Source organism: Anomaloglossus baeobatrachus, chromosome 2, assembly GCF_048569485.1.
Source record: "Anomaloglossus baeobatrachus isolate aAnoBae1 chromosome 2, aAnoBae1.hap1, whole genome shotgun sequence".
Classification (NCBI taxonomy): domain Eukaryota; kingdom Metazoa; phylum Chordata; class Amphibia; order Anura; family Aromobatidae; genus Anomaloglossus; species Anomaloglossus baeobatrachus.
The window spans coordinates 490,188,192-490,199,430 of NC_134354.1; the positions used below are offsets into that span (position 1 = coordinate 490,188,192).

The 11,239-nt window shown below is 47.7% G+C and overlaps 1 protein-coding gene across 4 annotated transcripts in view; it reads left to right on the top strand.

The window, feature by feature from the left end:
* NPAS2 (neuronal PAS domain protein 2) overlaps window positions 1-10,265 on the top strand; it is a 253,292-nt gene extending 243,027 nt beyond the window's left edge. For all 4 annotated transcript variants that reach the window (XM_075336458.1, XM_075336460.1, XM_075336459.1 and 1 more), the window contains exon 20: window positions 6,820-10,265. In XM_075336458.1, the coding sequence (XP_075192573.1) occupies window positions 6,820-6,957 (138 nt within the window). In that variant the 3' untranslated portion in view covers window positions 6,958-10,265. The remainder of the gene's footprint in view (window positions 1-6,819) is intronic.
* The last annotated feature ends 974 nt before the right edge of the window (window positions 10,266-11,239 follow it).

Below are 11,239 nucleotides of genomic sequence, written 5' to 3' on the forward strand. Positions count from 1 at the left end.
ACTTCCCAGTGTTAAACACGAGAGTCCGCTCCTGGTGTATTGTGTACCTGAGGAGCCGTGCCCGCTGACGCTGGCCCGTGGGATCTACCGGGCCCTGCTGGATGCCCAATCCCTCTCTGTGCGTGGTTGTCTGCTTTTGGGACTTTGGTTGGTACAGGACCTATAAACCTGCCCTTAATTGGTTACTTAGATAGGCCGTTGGTTCCGGTCCTAGCTTCAGGGTCCAAGTACCCCTTCTGTGCACAGTTTCCGGGTCGGTTCTCCGGTGTCGGTACCGGCGGGCTGTAACCCTGTCCCGGTCCACCTCGGATCTCCGGCTGCCATCTTCCCGTCTCCTGCTGACGGAGACCACCGTCTGCCACCTAGCCAATGCACCAGGACTCCAAGCCTGGCGCCAGTCAACTTGAGCTTCACCTCCGCTGGAGCTACACCTAGCCCCAGCTTCCACTCCTCTCAACTTGAACTCTAGACTTTATCTGTCGTTTTTTCCGCCCTGGGCTGTCTAGACCCCTAGGTGAGTGTTTTTCATCCGCCTGATCCCGCCCACTGGTGTGCCTGTCTTGCCCTGAGGATGGTGCCTAGGCTTTCAGGTCGCCTGTCTGTAACCCTGTGAGGGAAGGTGTTATGCAGGAGCCTTTTGTGTGACTACCTGGTTCTGCCAGGGCATCACACTACCACCATCTACCCCAGAGGACAGCGATAGCAGCGGCAGCCCATTCCCTGACCACAGATGGCGTCACGACATTCACCTCACTACTTCCCCATCACCCATCCCTAGCCATCTTCTGTACGCCTCTGGGCAATGGAGCCGGCTAGGCCGTCCATGGCAACGACAGTCGATGGCCCAGCAATGAGTAGGTTAACTGCCTGCCCTGTTAGGTGCTACAGAAGCGATGGCAGCCTGCGGCCGGAAACGTCCAGTTCCGGAGTTGCCCTGTCAACTGATAGTGGCCTCGGCTGGGTAATGTACATCCACCTCCCATTCAAATCAATAGGAGGTGGATGTGCAGTACCTGACCGCGGCCGCTATCAGTTAACAGAGCAACTCTGGAACTGAGCATTTCCGTCTACCTGCAACTGCTGGCGGCACAGAAAACAGTTGATTGGCAAGGTTGTCAGACCGCAGTCGATCAGACATTGATAACCTATCTTAGGCCCCCTTCACACGTCTGTGAAACACGTGCGTGTTTGGTCCATTTCTGTATGTACCAGAGACACGGCCAAACATGCACCAATGTTAATCTATGTTTGAGGGGACACATGCGTTATTTCATAATGTCCGTGTCTGTGATCCGTATGTGTTTCCGTTTTGCACGGAAGCATGTCCGTTTTCTGCAAGGAACACGCACACGCGGACACCATGAAAGTTAATGGTTATGTGCGCACAATACGTGACACGGATGCATCTCTGTATGCTCCGTGTACGTTTTGTGCTTTTTTTCTAGCGATGTCGGTCATTCTTTCTTTTCCTGTCTATGTCGGTCAATCTCCCTCAGTCCGTCGGGCGGTCTCTCTGTCTGTCTGTCGGTCTCTCTCTGTCTTGTCTGTCCCTCTCTCGCTGTCTGTTGGTCAGTCTCCCCCCTCTCTCATACTTACCGATACCCGATCACCGGCGCGGCTGTTCACTAAACTCCGGCGGCTTTTCCTCTTTTGAAAAAGCGGCCGCTCATTAAACAATCTCGTATTCCCTGCTTTCCCCGCCCACCGGCGCCTATGATTGGTTGCAGTTAGACACGCTCCCACGCTGATTGGCAGCTGTCTCACTGCAACCATTCACAGCCGCCGGGGGGCGGGACTATACTGTGCAGTTAAAAAAATAAATAAATAATTAAAAAAAAAACGACGTGCGGTCTCCCCCCCATTTTGATACCAGCCAGGGTCAAGTCAAACGGCTGAAGACTGGTATTCTCAGGATGGGGAGCTCCACGTTATGGGGAGCCCCCCAGCCTAACAATATCAGCCAGCAGCCACCCAGAATGGTCGCATGCATTAGATGCGACTGTTCTGGGACTCTACCCGGCTCTTCCCGATTGGCCCTGGTGCATTGGCAATCGGGGTAATAAGGAGTTAATGGCAGTCCATAGCTGCCACTAAATCCTAGATTAATCATGTCAGGCGTCTCCCCAGATACCTTCCATGATTCCACTGGATCCAGCGGTAGCCGCGGGTAACCTCAGTGACAGCTCAGCTGATCACGCTACTCACCTCATTTGCTGCGTGGAGCTGACAGGAGCGGCGGTGTATTCTGCTGCTCCTTTCACCTTCATGCAGCAGAGCTGGATGCGACGCTGGAGGTCCGTGGATTACGCCAGACATGGAGGGCTTTGTTGGGGTTAATAAATTGGTGACGAGGGAATTTGTTAGTGTTTTTTATTTCTAATAAAGGATTTTTCGGGTGTGTCTGTTTTTTAACTGTAACCTACAGATTAATCATGGAAGGTATCTCGGGGAGACGCCTGACATGATTGGGGCGTGTCTAACTGCAACCAATCATAGGCGCCGGTGCGTGGGGAAAGCAGGGAATACGAGATTGTTTAATGAGTGGCCGGCTTTTTCAAAAGAGGAAAAGCCGCCGGAGTTTAGAGAACAGCCGTGCAGCGCCGCGGCGGTGATCGGGGAACGGTGAGTATGCGAGAGGGGTACTCCATTCAGTCACTCTGGTGATTAGCGGTCACCGGTGAGTCCTTCACGGGTGACCACTAATCAGGACGCGACACAGACAGAGCCGCGGTATGACAATGAAGTCGGGTGAAGTTCACCCCAGTTCATTCTCTACGCGCTACTGTCAGCGGGTATGTATCTACGACATTGTGCATCACAAATACGCATAAATTCACACGGACAACACATACACATGTCAGTTATTTCTCTCACGCATAAACGGACAACCAACACGCACACACAGCTAGCATACGGCATTCACACAGATGGCACACGGACACAAAAAAAGGACACAAAACGGAAAACGGACACAAAAAACGGACGTAACACACGTGCGTGTTTTTTCACGGACGTGTAAAGGGGGCCTTAAGGAAAGACCATCAATGTAAAAGTAGTGGACAACCTCTTTAATAATACCCAAAGCAGCAAGAATTTGCATTTTGACATTTTTTCTGGATGTGCTTTAGGGTGAGTTTCTCAGCCTCACACTGTATTTTCCACCTGTCAGCACCCTCCCCTGGCTGATTGACAGGACAGTGGCCATGCACCCAACAAACAACCTGTCAATCATTCAGAAGGGGGTGTTGCTTGGTAGGAATACTAGCCTGAGGCTGTGAAGCTAGAAGTGCTTCAGCACACCCCAATGCACCTTTAGGTATATTTTCAGAGCATGATTTCACACTGCTGGAGCAGGGCTTTGGGGTCAAAAAGGGATTGACTTGATTATGTTTTAAAGGGCTACACAATTGTATTAATGGTCTGAAGGAGAATATGTCGCGGGCGGGGGACAGATCACAACCAGGGGGCCGCTCGAGGCACTCGGATCCGGGCGGTGGCTGTGGCTCGAGTGGCAGCCGGATCCAGGGCTCACGCAGCCGTCCGTCGCCCACGAGTGAGAAGGGGTTTATTTACAAGGGAAATTGTGGTTCCATGCTCAGGAGCCAGGCCCACTCGGATGCCCTCGGCGCCGACTACAACCGGCCTCTCATACTGCCGTGGGCCCCATGGCTCAGTGGCCTGCTCCTCCTCTCTGCAGGTGCACTCCGGCTGCTCCACAGCCAGGACGGGGTACCTGGGAGCGGTTGGCGCCGCATCTGGGCAGTATTCCGGTCGGGTGGCGCCTCGGTTGCGGCCGTGCGGACCGCCGGAGCCGTTGTCATCACTGTTGCGGCCGGGTGGACTGCCGGAGCCGACGTCATCACCGCTGTGGCCATGCTCGGGGCCAGGTGAGATGTCATCAGGGTTGCAGTCTGGCACGGGGCCGGACGGGATGTCATCGGGGTTGCGGCCTGCTGTGACATCTTGCCGCTTGCTTGTCCAAGAATGGGATTTGGCAAAGTCCTAGTGTCCCTGCTTTTTATCTTCTCGGTTTACATGCCGCTCCCCCTTGGTTTTCAACAGCAGTCCCGTGAGACCCACTGTCCTTTGCGACTTCCGGCTTTAGAAGTCACTGAGTTCTGCCTGCGTTCTTAGGGGACGGGGCTTGAGCTTTGCGTCATTTTTGGGGAAGACGATGATGCTGTTGTTGTTTTGGCGCCAAAGATGGCTGGCAAGATGGCGGCAGTTCAAGATTTTGGAGCGTTTCACTGTTCAAAAGAAGGCGCCCGTCATCCAGGTCACGGATGGGCTAAGAATCCTGTTTGTGACGCCAAATTGTCGTGGGTGGGGGACAGATCACAACCGGGGGTCCGCTCGAGGCACTCGGATCCGGGCGGTGACTGTGGCTCGATTGGCAGCCGGATCCGGGGCTCGTGCAGCCGTCCGTCGCCCACGAGTGAGAAGGGGTTTATTTACAAGGGAAGTTGTCTGTGACGCCACCCGTGGGTTGCAGTGATGAGATGGTGGCACCGCCGCTGCCTCTGAGGACAGTGCCCGGGACCGATGGTGTGGGGCAGCAAGATGGTATCCCCTCCACAGGTAGGGGAGGTGTAGTCCCGGGGTCCAGTTGGGAGTTGTAGTGCTGGCAGGGATAGCACAGCAGAACGCCATCCGCAGAATTGGACCGGAGGGGACTGGTGTACTCACTCTGAGGATGACGCAGTAACTTCACACAAGTCCATGAAGTAAACCAGAAATTGCCGGTGTCCGTGGGCCCTTGGGTGGGTGGTGCTCGGATCCCACACACGGTACAATGGAGCAGAGCCCTCTCTCTTGCACACAGTTGAAAGTCACTTTAACTCCTCTGCTTGAAACGGGGGAAGTCTACTTACCTGCACTAGTCTGGATTCCCGCTTACAATACCGGCTGGCCACTACCCTGCCCCGGTCCACTTTGTGTTCCTTCCTAAAGCAACTTGTTCCAGCGGTCCCGGAGCTCACTTTCACTTCAGTTCCCTGAGCTTACTCCTCACTTCAGCTCCCAGAACTTGGCTCACACTGCACGCTTACACAGCAGCCCAGGAGCTCCAACCCCTGTCTGCTCAGCTCTGCTCTCCACTTCCTACTGCTTGTTTTCTCCCCAGACACTTCATATCCCCTGAGTGAGCGTCCCTACTGTTCTAGGGGGGGGGGGTGTCTGTTGGATTGTACCAGTGTGGGATCAGATGGTAACAAGGAGGATTAACTCTTTTTTGACTACCTGGTTTTGCAAGGGTATCACAAATAGGAGGCGTAAAAGTTTCTGACAAGTTTCCGTTAACTCACAATTCATTCGGAAACAAACACTTCAAATATGTTTTGGTCAACACAAGATTGACTGCCAATGAAGTGTCAAGTAACACCACCTATTATATGGAGAAGGGAAGAGGAGGAGTGAGGAGCAGTCAGCATAGTGAGACAAGCACAGACTTCCTTCAGTGTTAAAGTAAACCTGACGGCTGATACATGCACTCAATCTCTAGGCAGTGTGTACTATGTTTAATCTCAGCCAGGTATGTTTGACTCTGAAACATTGTGGCATATCTTTGCTGCAGCATTTCAGAGAAGCACACACAAAAAAGCCACCGCGGACTGAGTAGGTTTGAGTGAATCCAGCCTTGTAGTACCAATATCGCTAGCGTGCGTGCCCGCCCCATCGTTTGTGCGACACGGGCATATCGCTGCCCGTCGCGCACAAAATCGCACTCCCCATCACACGGCTTACCTGCCCTGTGACGTCGCTCTGGCCGGCGATCCGCCTCCTTTCTAAGGGGCCGGGTCATTTGGCGTCACAGCAACGTCACACAGCAGGCGTCCAATAGAAGCGGAGGCGGAGGGACGGAGATGAGCGGGACGTAACATTCCGTCCACCTCCTTCCTTCCGCATTGGCGGTGGAGGCAGGTAAGGAGATGTTCCTCGCTCCTGCGGTGTCACGCACAGCGATGTGTGCTGCCGCAGGAATGAGGAACAACATTGCTAATGAGAGGTAAACGATTTTTTGTTTTAGGATGACCTCTCCGCGGCAAACGATTTTAGGTGCTTTTGCGATCGTTTTAGGTCGCACATTAGTGTCACACGCTGTGATATTGTTAATGACGCCGGATGTGCGTCACTAATGACATGACCCCGACGAATAAACATTAATGATATCGTAGCATGTAAAGCCCCTTTAACAGTGGCTTAAAGAGAACCTGACATCTGATACATGCTTCCCAATCTGTGGGCATAATGTAGCTGGCGCTGATCTCAGGATTTCAGAGTAAAACATACCTGGCTGAGATCATACAGCTAGTACCTGATACATGCTGACCATGGATTGGGCAACATGTAGCTGCTGTAAGGTTCACTTTAAGCAATTGGTATACCTCACTTCATTGCTGGATTCACAGCCACACAGTTCAAAACTACTGAATAATATCCTATATGGTGCTATATAATGTCTTCTGAACATGTGCTACCCACAAGGAAGAAGAGGAATCGTCATGTGAGTTTATTGGGCATGGGGGGCATCATACCAACAAGTATCTCCCCACAAAATAAAAGAATACTGAAAATTAGGGACAAATTTCCCAGAACTTAAAACTTATGAAAATGCAGGCTATAGGTCTAATAATATTCAAAAATAGTCTTATTCATCATATACACGCAGCTTTGTTTTTGTGAACGGTCACCTGAAATAACATGTACTGTACAATGTAAGAGAAATATTTCACCCGTGTCATTTCACAACCTAATGTGTATCACAGAAACTAAATGAATAAAAAATCTATATATATATTTTACATTAACTTTATTCCCTAGGTGGCAGCAACCAGCACTTTACGAAAAGATCAGACTCCCGATGCTTTGATTCTGCCCTCTTACTCCCAGCATCAAGCATCTTTAGGATTACAGCAGCAGATTACACCAAGAAGAACTAACAGTCTCTCTGAGACATAATATATACGGTACAATGACTGGTAATAAACCTGCTAATCGGCAGCAGATTAAAGGTCCAGACTTTTCTGCTCATTGTTACAGTTCAGAATTTGGTAACAGTTGAAGTCACACTACACAGTGAACTTGCATTACATCTGCAGAAAGAAAGTGAAGAGATGGATCTGGGCCACGGATGGCTCTACGTGGACAGAATTCTGCCGCAGTCCTTTTTGTAGCCCTCTTTATAAATATTTCCCTTGTGCCAAGTTTGAAACATCAAATGTTCAATACTTTTAACATTTATAGAATCTAGAATTCCATTGAGGAAGAACTCAAAACGTACAGTCTGCACTGTCTGACCAAATACTCATAGATCTGGTGGTACGTGAAAATCTTTACAACCCCAAATTGTGTTCACTCTGGAGCATCTGTACCGTCTTCATTAGTGCCATTGGTATTGTTAAACCCACATCTGAAGGTGGATTCACTCATTGGTTTGTATGTTGGTGTCTAAAACTATCTGAGCTCTTGTATTTTCCCAGAACTATTTGAAAGCCAGATATTCCCAGATGGAAAATGTATGATCTAATTTACAATATATTATTATTACCCCTAATAATACAACTAAAAGTATAAGTTCTTTATTTATGGCAAGAAATACATAGGAATCTTACAAACCAGCTACATTTAATTCTATTTTAAAGGGAATTTGTCAGCATGATCCACACCACACTCCACCAAGCTGCTTATATGGGTCTGTGAGACTTTCCGACATAAGTCAATCCATGCCTTAAAGCCCGCTTTACACGCTACAATATATCTTACGATGTGTCAGCGGGGTCACGTCGTAAGTGACGCACATCCGGCATCGTAAGGTACATTATAGTGTGTGACAGGTACGTGCGATTGCAATTGAACGTTAAAACGTTCATCGCATATACGGCGTTGAATCCTGACGATTTGCACGTCAGGTTGTTCAATGTTCTCGAGGCAGCACACATCGTAGTGTGTGACACCCCAGGAACATTGAACAGATCTTACCTGCCTCCCGCGGCTCCAGCCGGCAATGCGGAAGGAAAGAGGTGGGCGGGATGTTTACGTCCCACTCATCTCTGCCCCTCCGCTTCTATTGGCCGGCTGCCGCGTGACGTCGATGTGATGCCGAACGTCCCTCCCACTCCAGGAAGTGGATGTTCGCCGCCCACATTGAGGTCGTATGGATGGGTAAGTGCGTGTGATGGGGGTTAATCGTTTGTGCGGCACGTTCAACAAATTGAACGTGCCACACATACGATGGGGGCATTGCAAATCGCATACGGTATGGTATGCGAAATTGCAACTTGTAAAGCAGGCTTTACTTAAAGAGATTGGCCACTACTTTAACATTGTTGCTCTATCCTTAGGATAAGTCACCAATGTCTGATCGCCGACTGATCAGCTCTTCTCAGTCCCAGTGGTGACAGCTGGAAATGCTCATATCCAGAGCTGCCCTGTCAACTTTAGCATTCGCAGTTGAGTACTGCACATCTGCCTCCCAATCAATTCAATAGCAGGTGGCTGTGCAGTACCTGGCCGCAGCTGCTAACAGTAGAACTATAAGTCAAACAGAAAAATGTGACGCTAGACAGGTTATAGCAGCAGGTAGACAGAGGCTTGGAAGGTGCTCTGGGATCATGCCCTTTTTTTCGGTAATGGAGTGACAGATTGCTTAAATTAATATACGGATTGTCTTTTGTTTCAAAGACTCAAATGCTAATATGGATAGTTTAGAGGGTAAAGTGTGTTGACGTTCACTTTAACATCGAATCAACACAGGTTTGCTTAGCTGTTATAATATCACATTCTCTGCCAGTACCGGAGAATCCTGACAGTGTATAATGTGCACGCTGTGAGGATTCAGACATCTGCAATACCATAGAGTGACTACAGACTTTCATGCCAAACTTGGACCACCCCTTTAATACACCTTTAAATACATTTAAATATTAATCATTTTTCTAAATACCTTTATATAGCAAAAAGGTATGCTTTATTTATTGCACTCTGTTAGGATTTTAAGATGGCAACTACAATCAATTACATCCCATCCTGGAGGACATGCAGTAGGAAGGCCTGCATGAAGCACAAAACAGAGGTCACATCAAAGCAGCGTCCTATCAATTATCATGAACCTGTTTAGTCAACCTGTTCAGACACTAATCAGAGTGGACTAAGGCGAAGATAAATACCTTTCTTTAGCCTTCTATGAATGAATATCTATCTCAGTCAGCCTGACAGCTTTAGTGCATCTGTCCCGTGCTCCATACAGTCCATCCTACTGCATGTCCTGGCAGATGCCATGTTTAAAATCCTGACAGAGTGCAGTACATAAAGCATACCTTTTTGCTAAATAAAGGTATTTAGAATCCTGTTCAATATTTAAATGTGTATTATTTATTTCTGTATTTATTTTATTACATTTCTTGTAGAATCCTTTTTAAAGGGAAATATTAAAGCCTTCATTGCACGCCTTTTTCAGCATTTATTCAAGTATTTTTCATAGCATTTTGATAACACCATACTTAGAGCATGCAATGTTAAAACACAAAAATCACACAACTCAAAACACTAAATAACAAAATGCACTGGACGTAATACATTTCAAATAGAACCATTAGGGATCTGGCAATAGTGTTTATAGTTTAGTTTTTTGAGGGGTGGTTTGCTTTTTTTATAGAAAAAAAACAGCACAAAACTCCCAATTGCATTTATATGTTCATTTTTCATTTCTGCGAAACAAAACAATTGCTCAAGTTTAGGTTCATGCATTTTTCAAAAGACTACCGGAGAAAAGAAGTTCATCAATAGGAATTTTCTTACTGCTGGTATCAACACCAAGGATACATCCTGAGATGTATATTTGCTTTTTATTACTTTATGGTTTCAAGTGACTATTTGTTATTCAGTTTATTTTTTTGCTGTATTTTATTTTTCATAACATAATTTAATTAGTGAATGATCTGTACTACCGTGTTTTTCCAAAAAAAAAGATACTGTCTAATACTTTTTTTTGTCCTGAAAAAAGCGCGGGGGCTTATTTTTAGTTAGGGCTTTTTCTTGGGGAAACACAGTTGGGGGTAAGTTTACCCCGACAAAAAAAGCAGACATCCCTTTCCAGGAGAATCATACTTACCAGACCCCGGGCATCTGCGTAGCTCCCAAATCCTCCTGCGATCCTCGGTGGGCGCTTCCAGCAGCTATACTGCACGTGGTCCTTCCTTGCTTCTGGCCGACACAATCGCATACATCAGAGTGCGCGCACACACACATCAGATCGCGCAAACACCACATCCGGCAATATGGATTGCTTCCAGCCAGCAGGGGTAGATGGGACGTAGTACAATGGAGTGCGAGGACCTGCGGTGGAACGTATAGAGGACCTGCGGGTACTTCATGTATTCCACCGCAGGTCCTCGCGCTCCACTGTACTGCGTCCCAGGTTCCTCTGCCAGCCTGAAGCAATCTGTATCGCTGGATGTGGTGAGTGTGTATGCACGAACTGATGTTTGATTGTGTGTGTACGATCTGAAGTGTGTGTGATTATGTGTGTGTACAATCTGATGTGTGTGTGTGTGTGTGTGCGTTCCACTGCAGGTCCTAACTTTTTTAGCTGCATGGACACTTCATTATTGAACCACAACTAGGGCTTATATTCGGGGTTGGTCTTATATTTAATCCTTACACCGAAAATGCTGAAAATTCCTGCTAGAGCCTATTTTTGGAAAAACAGGAGATACTTAGTCATTTTCCCAAAACGTCAAGGAGGTTACTGGACTCCAGAGAGTTGGCCAATCTCTGGCACTGAAAGCTACTTTGGTGGCTTCCTTAATGAGCATGGCTTGAGCAGGGCTATACGAAAAAAAATAGCAAAAATATTCTTTAGGAAAATTAAATAAAAAGTAGGCATTTAATTACTCCACCAATCGGGAAGTTTGCTTCTGCAGTCCATTAAAAAAGCTATTGCTAACAGCCTGATATTGCCCATTATTTGTCATTGCTCTGTTTACAGATGTTGCTGCCTTGTTATGGTGGTAATATAACAATATATATATCCTCAAGGCACCTTTTCCATATACTTCAGTGCCACAGTGCACATCATCCTTTACCCTACGGTCACCCATTATACAGCGACTTGACTAAGACCCAGGTGGGTCAAAACGTCGTTGGATGTTTGCTTTACAACTTTGCTCCAATAAATTATTGTTTCACTCTTTGCAAATTCCCAAATTTGAGTGCAGTGAATTCATTATTATATTTGTTATAG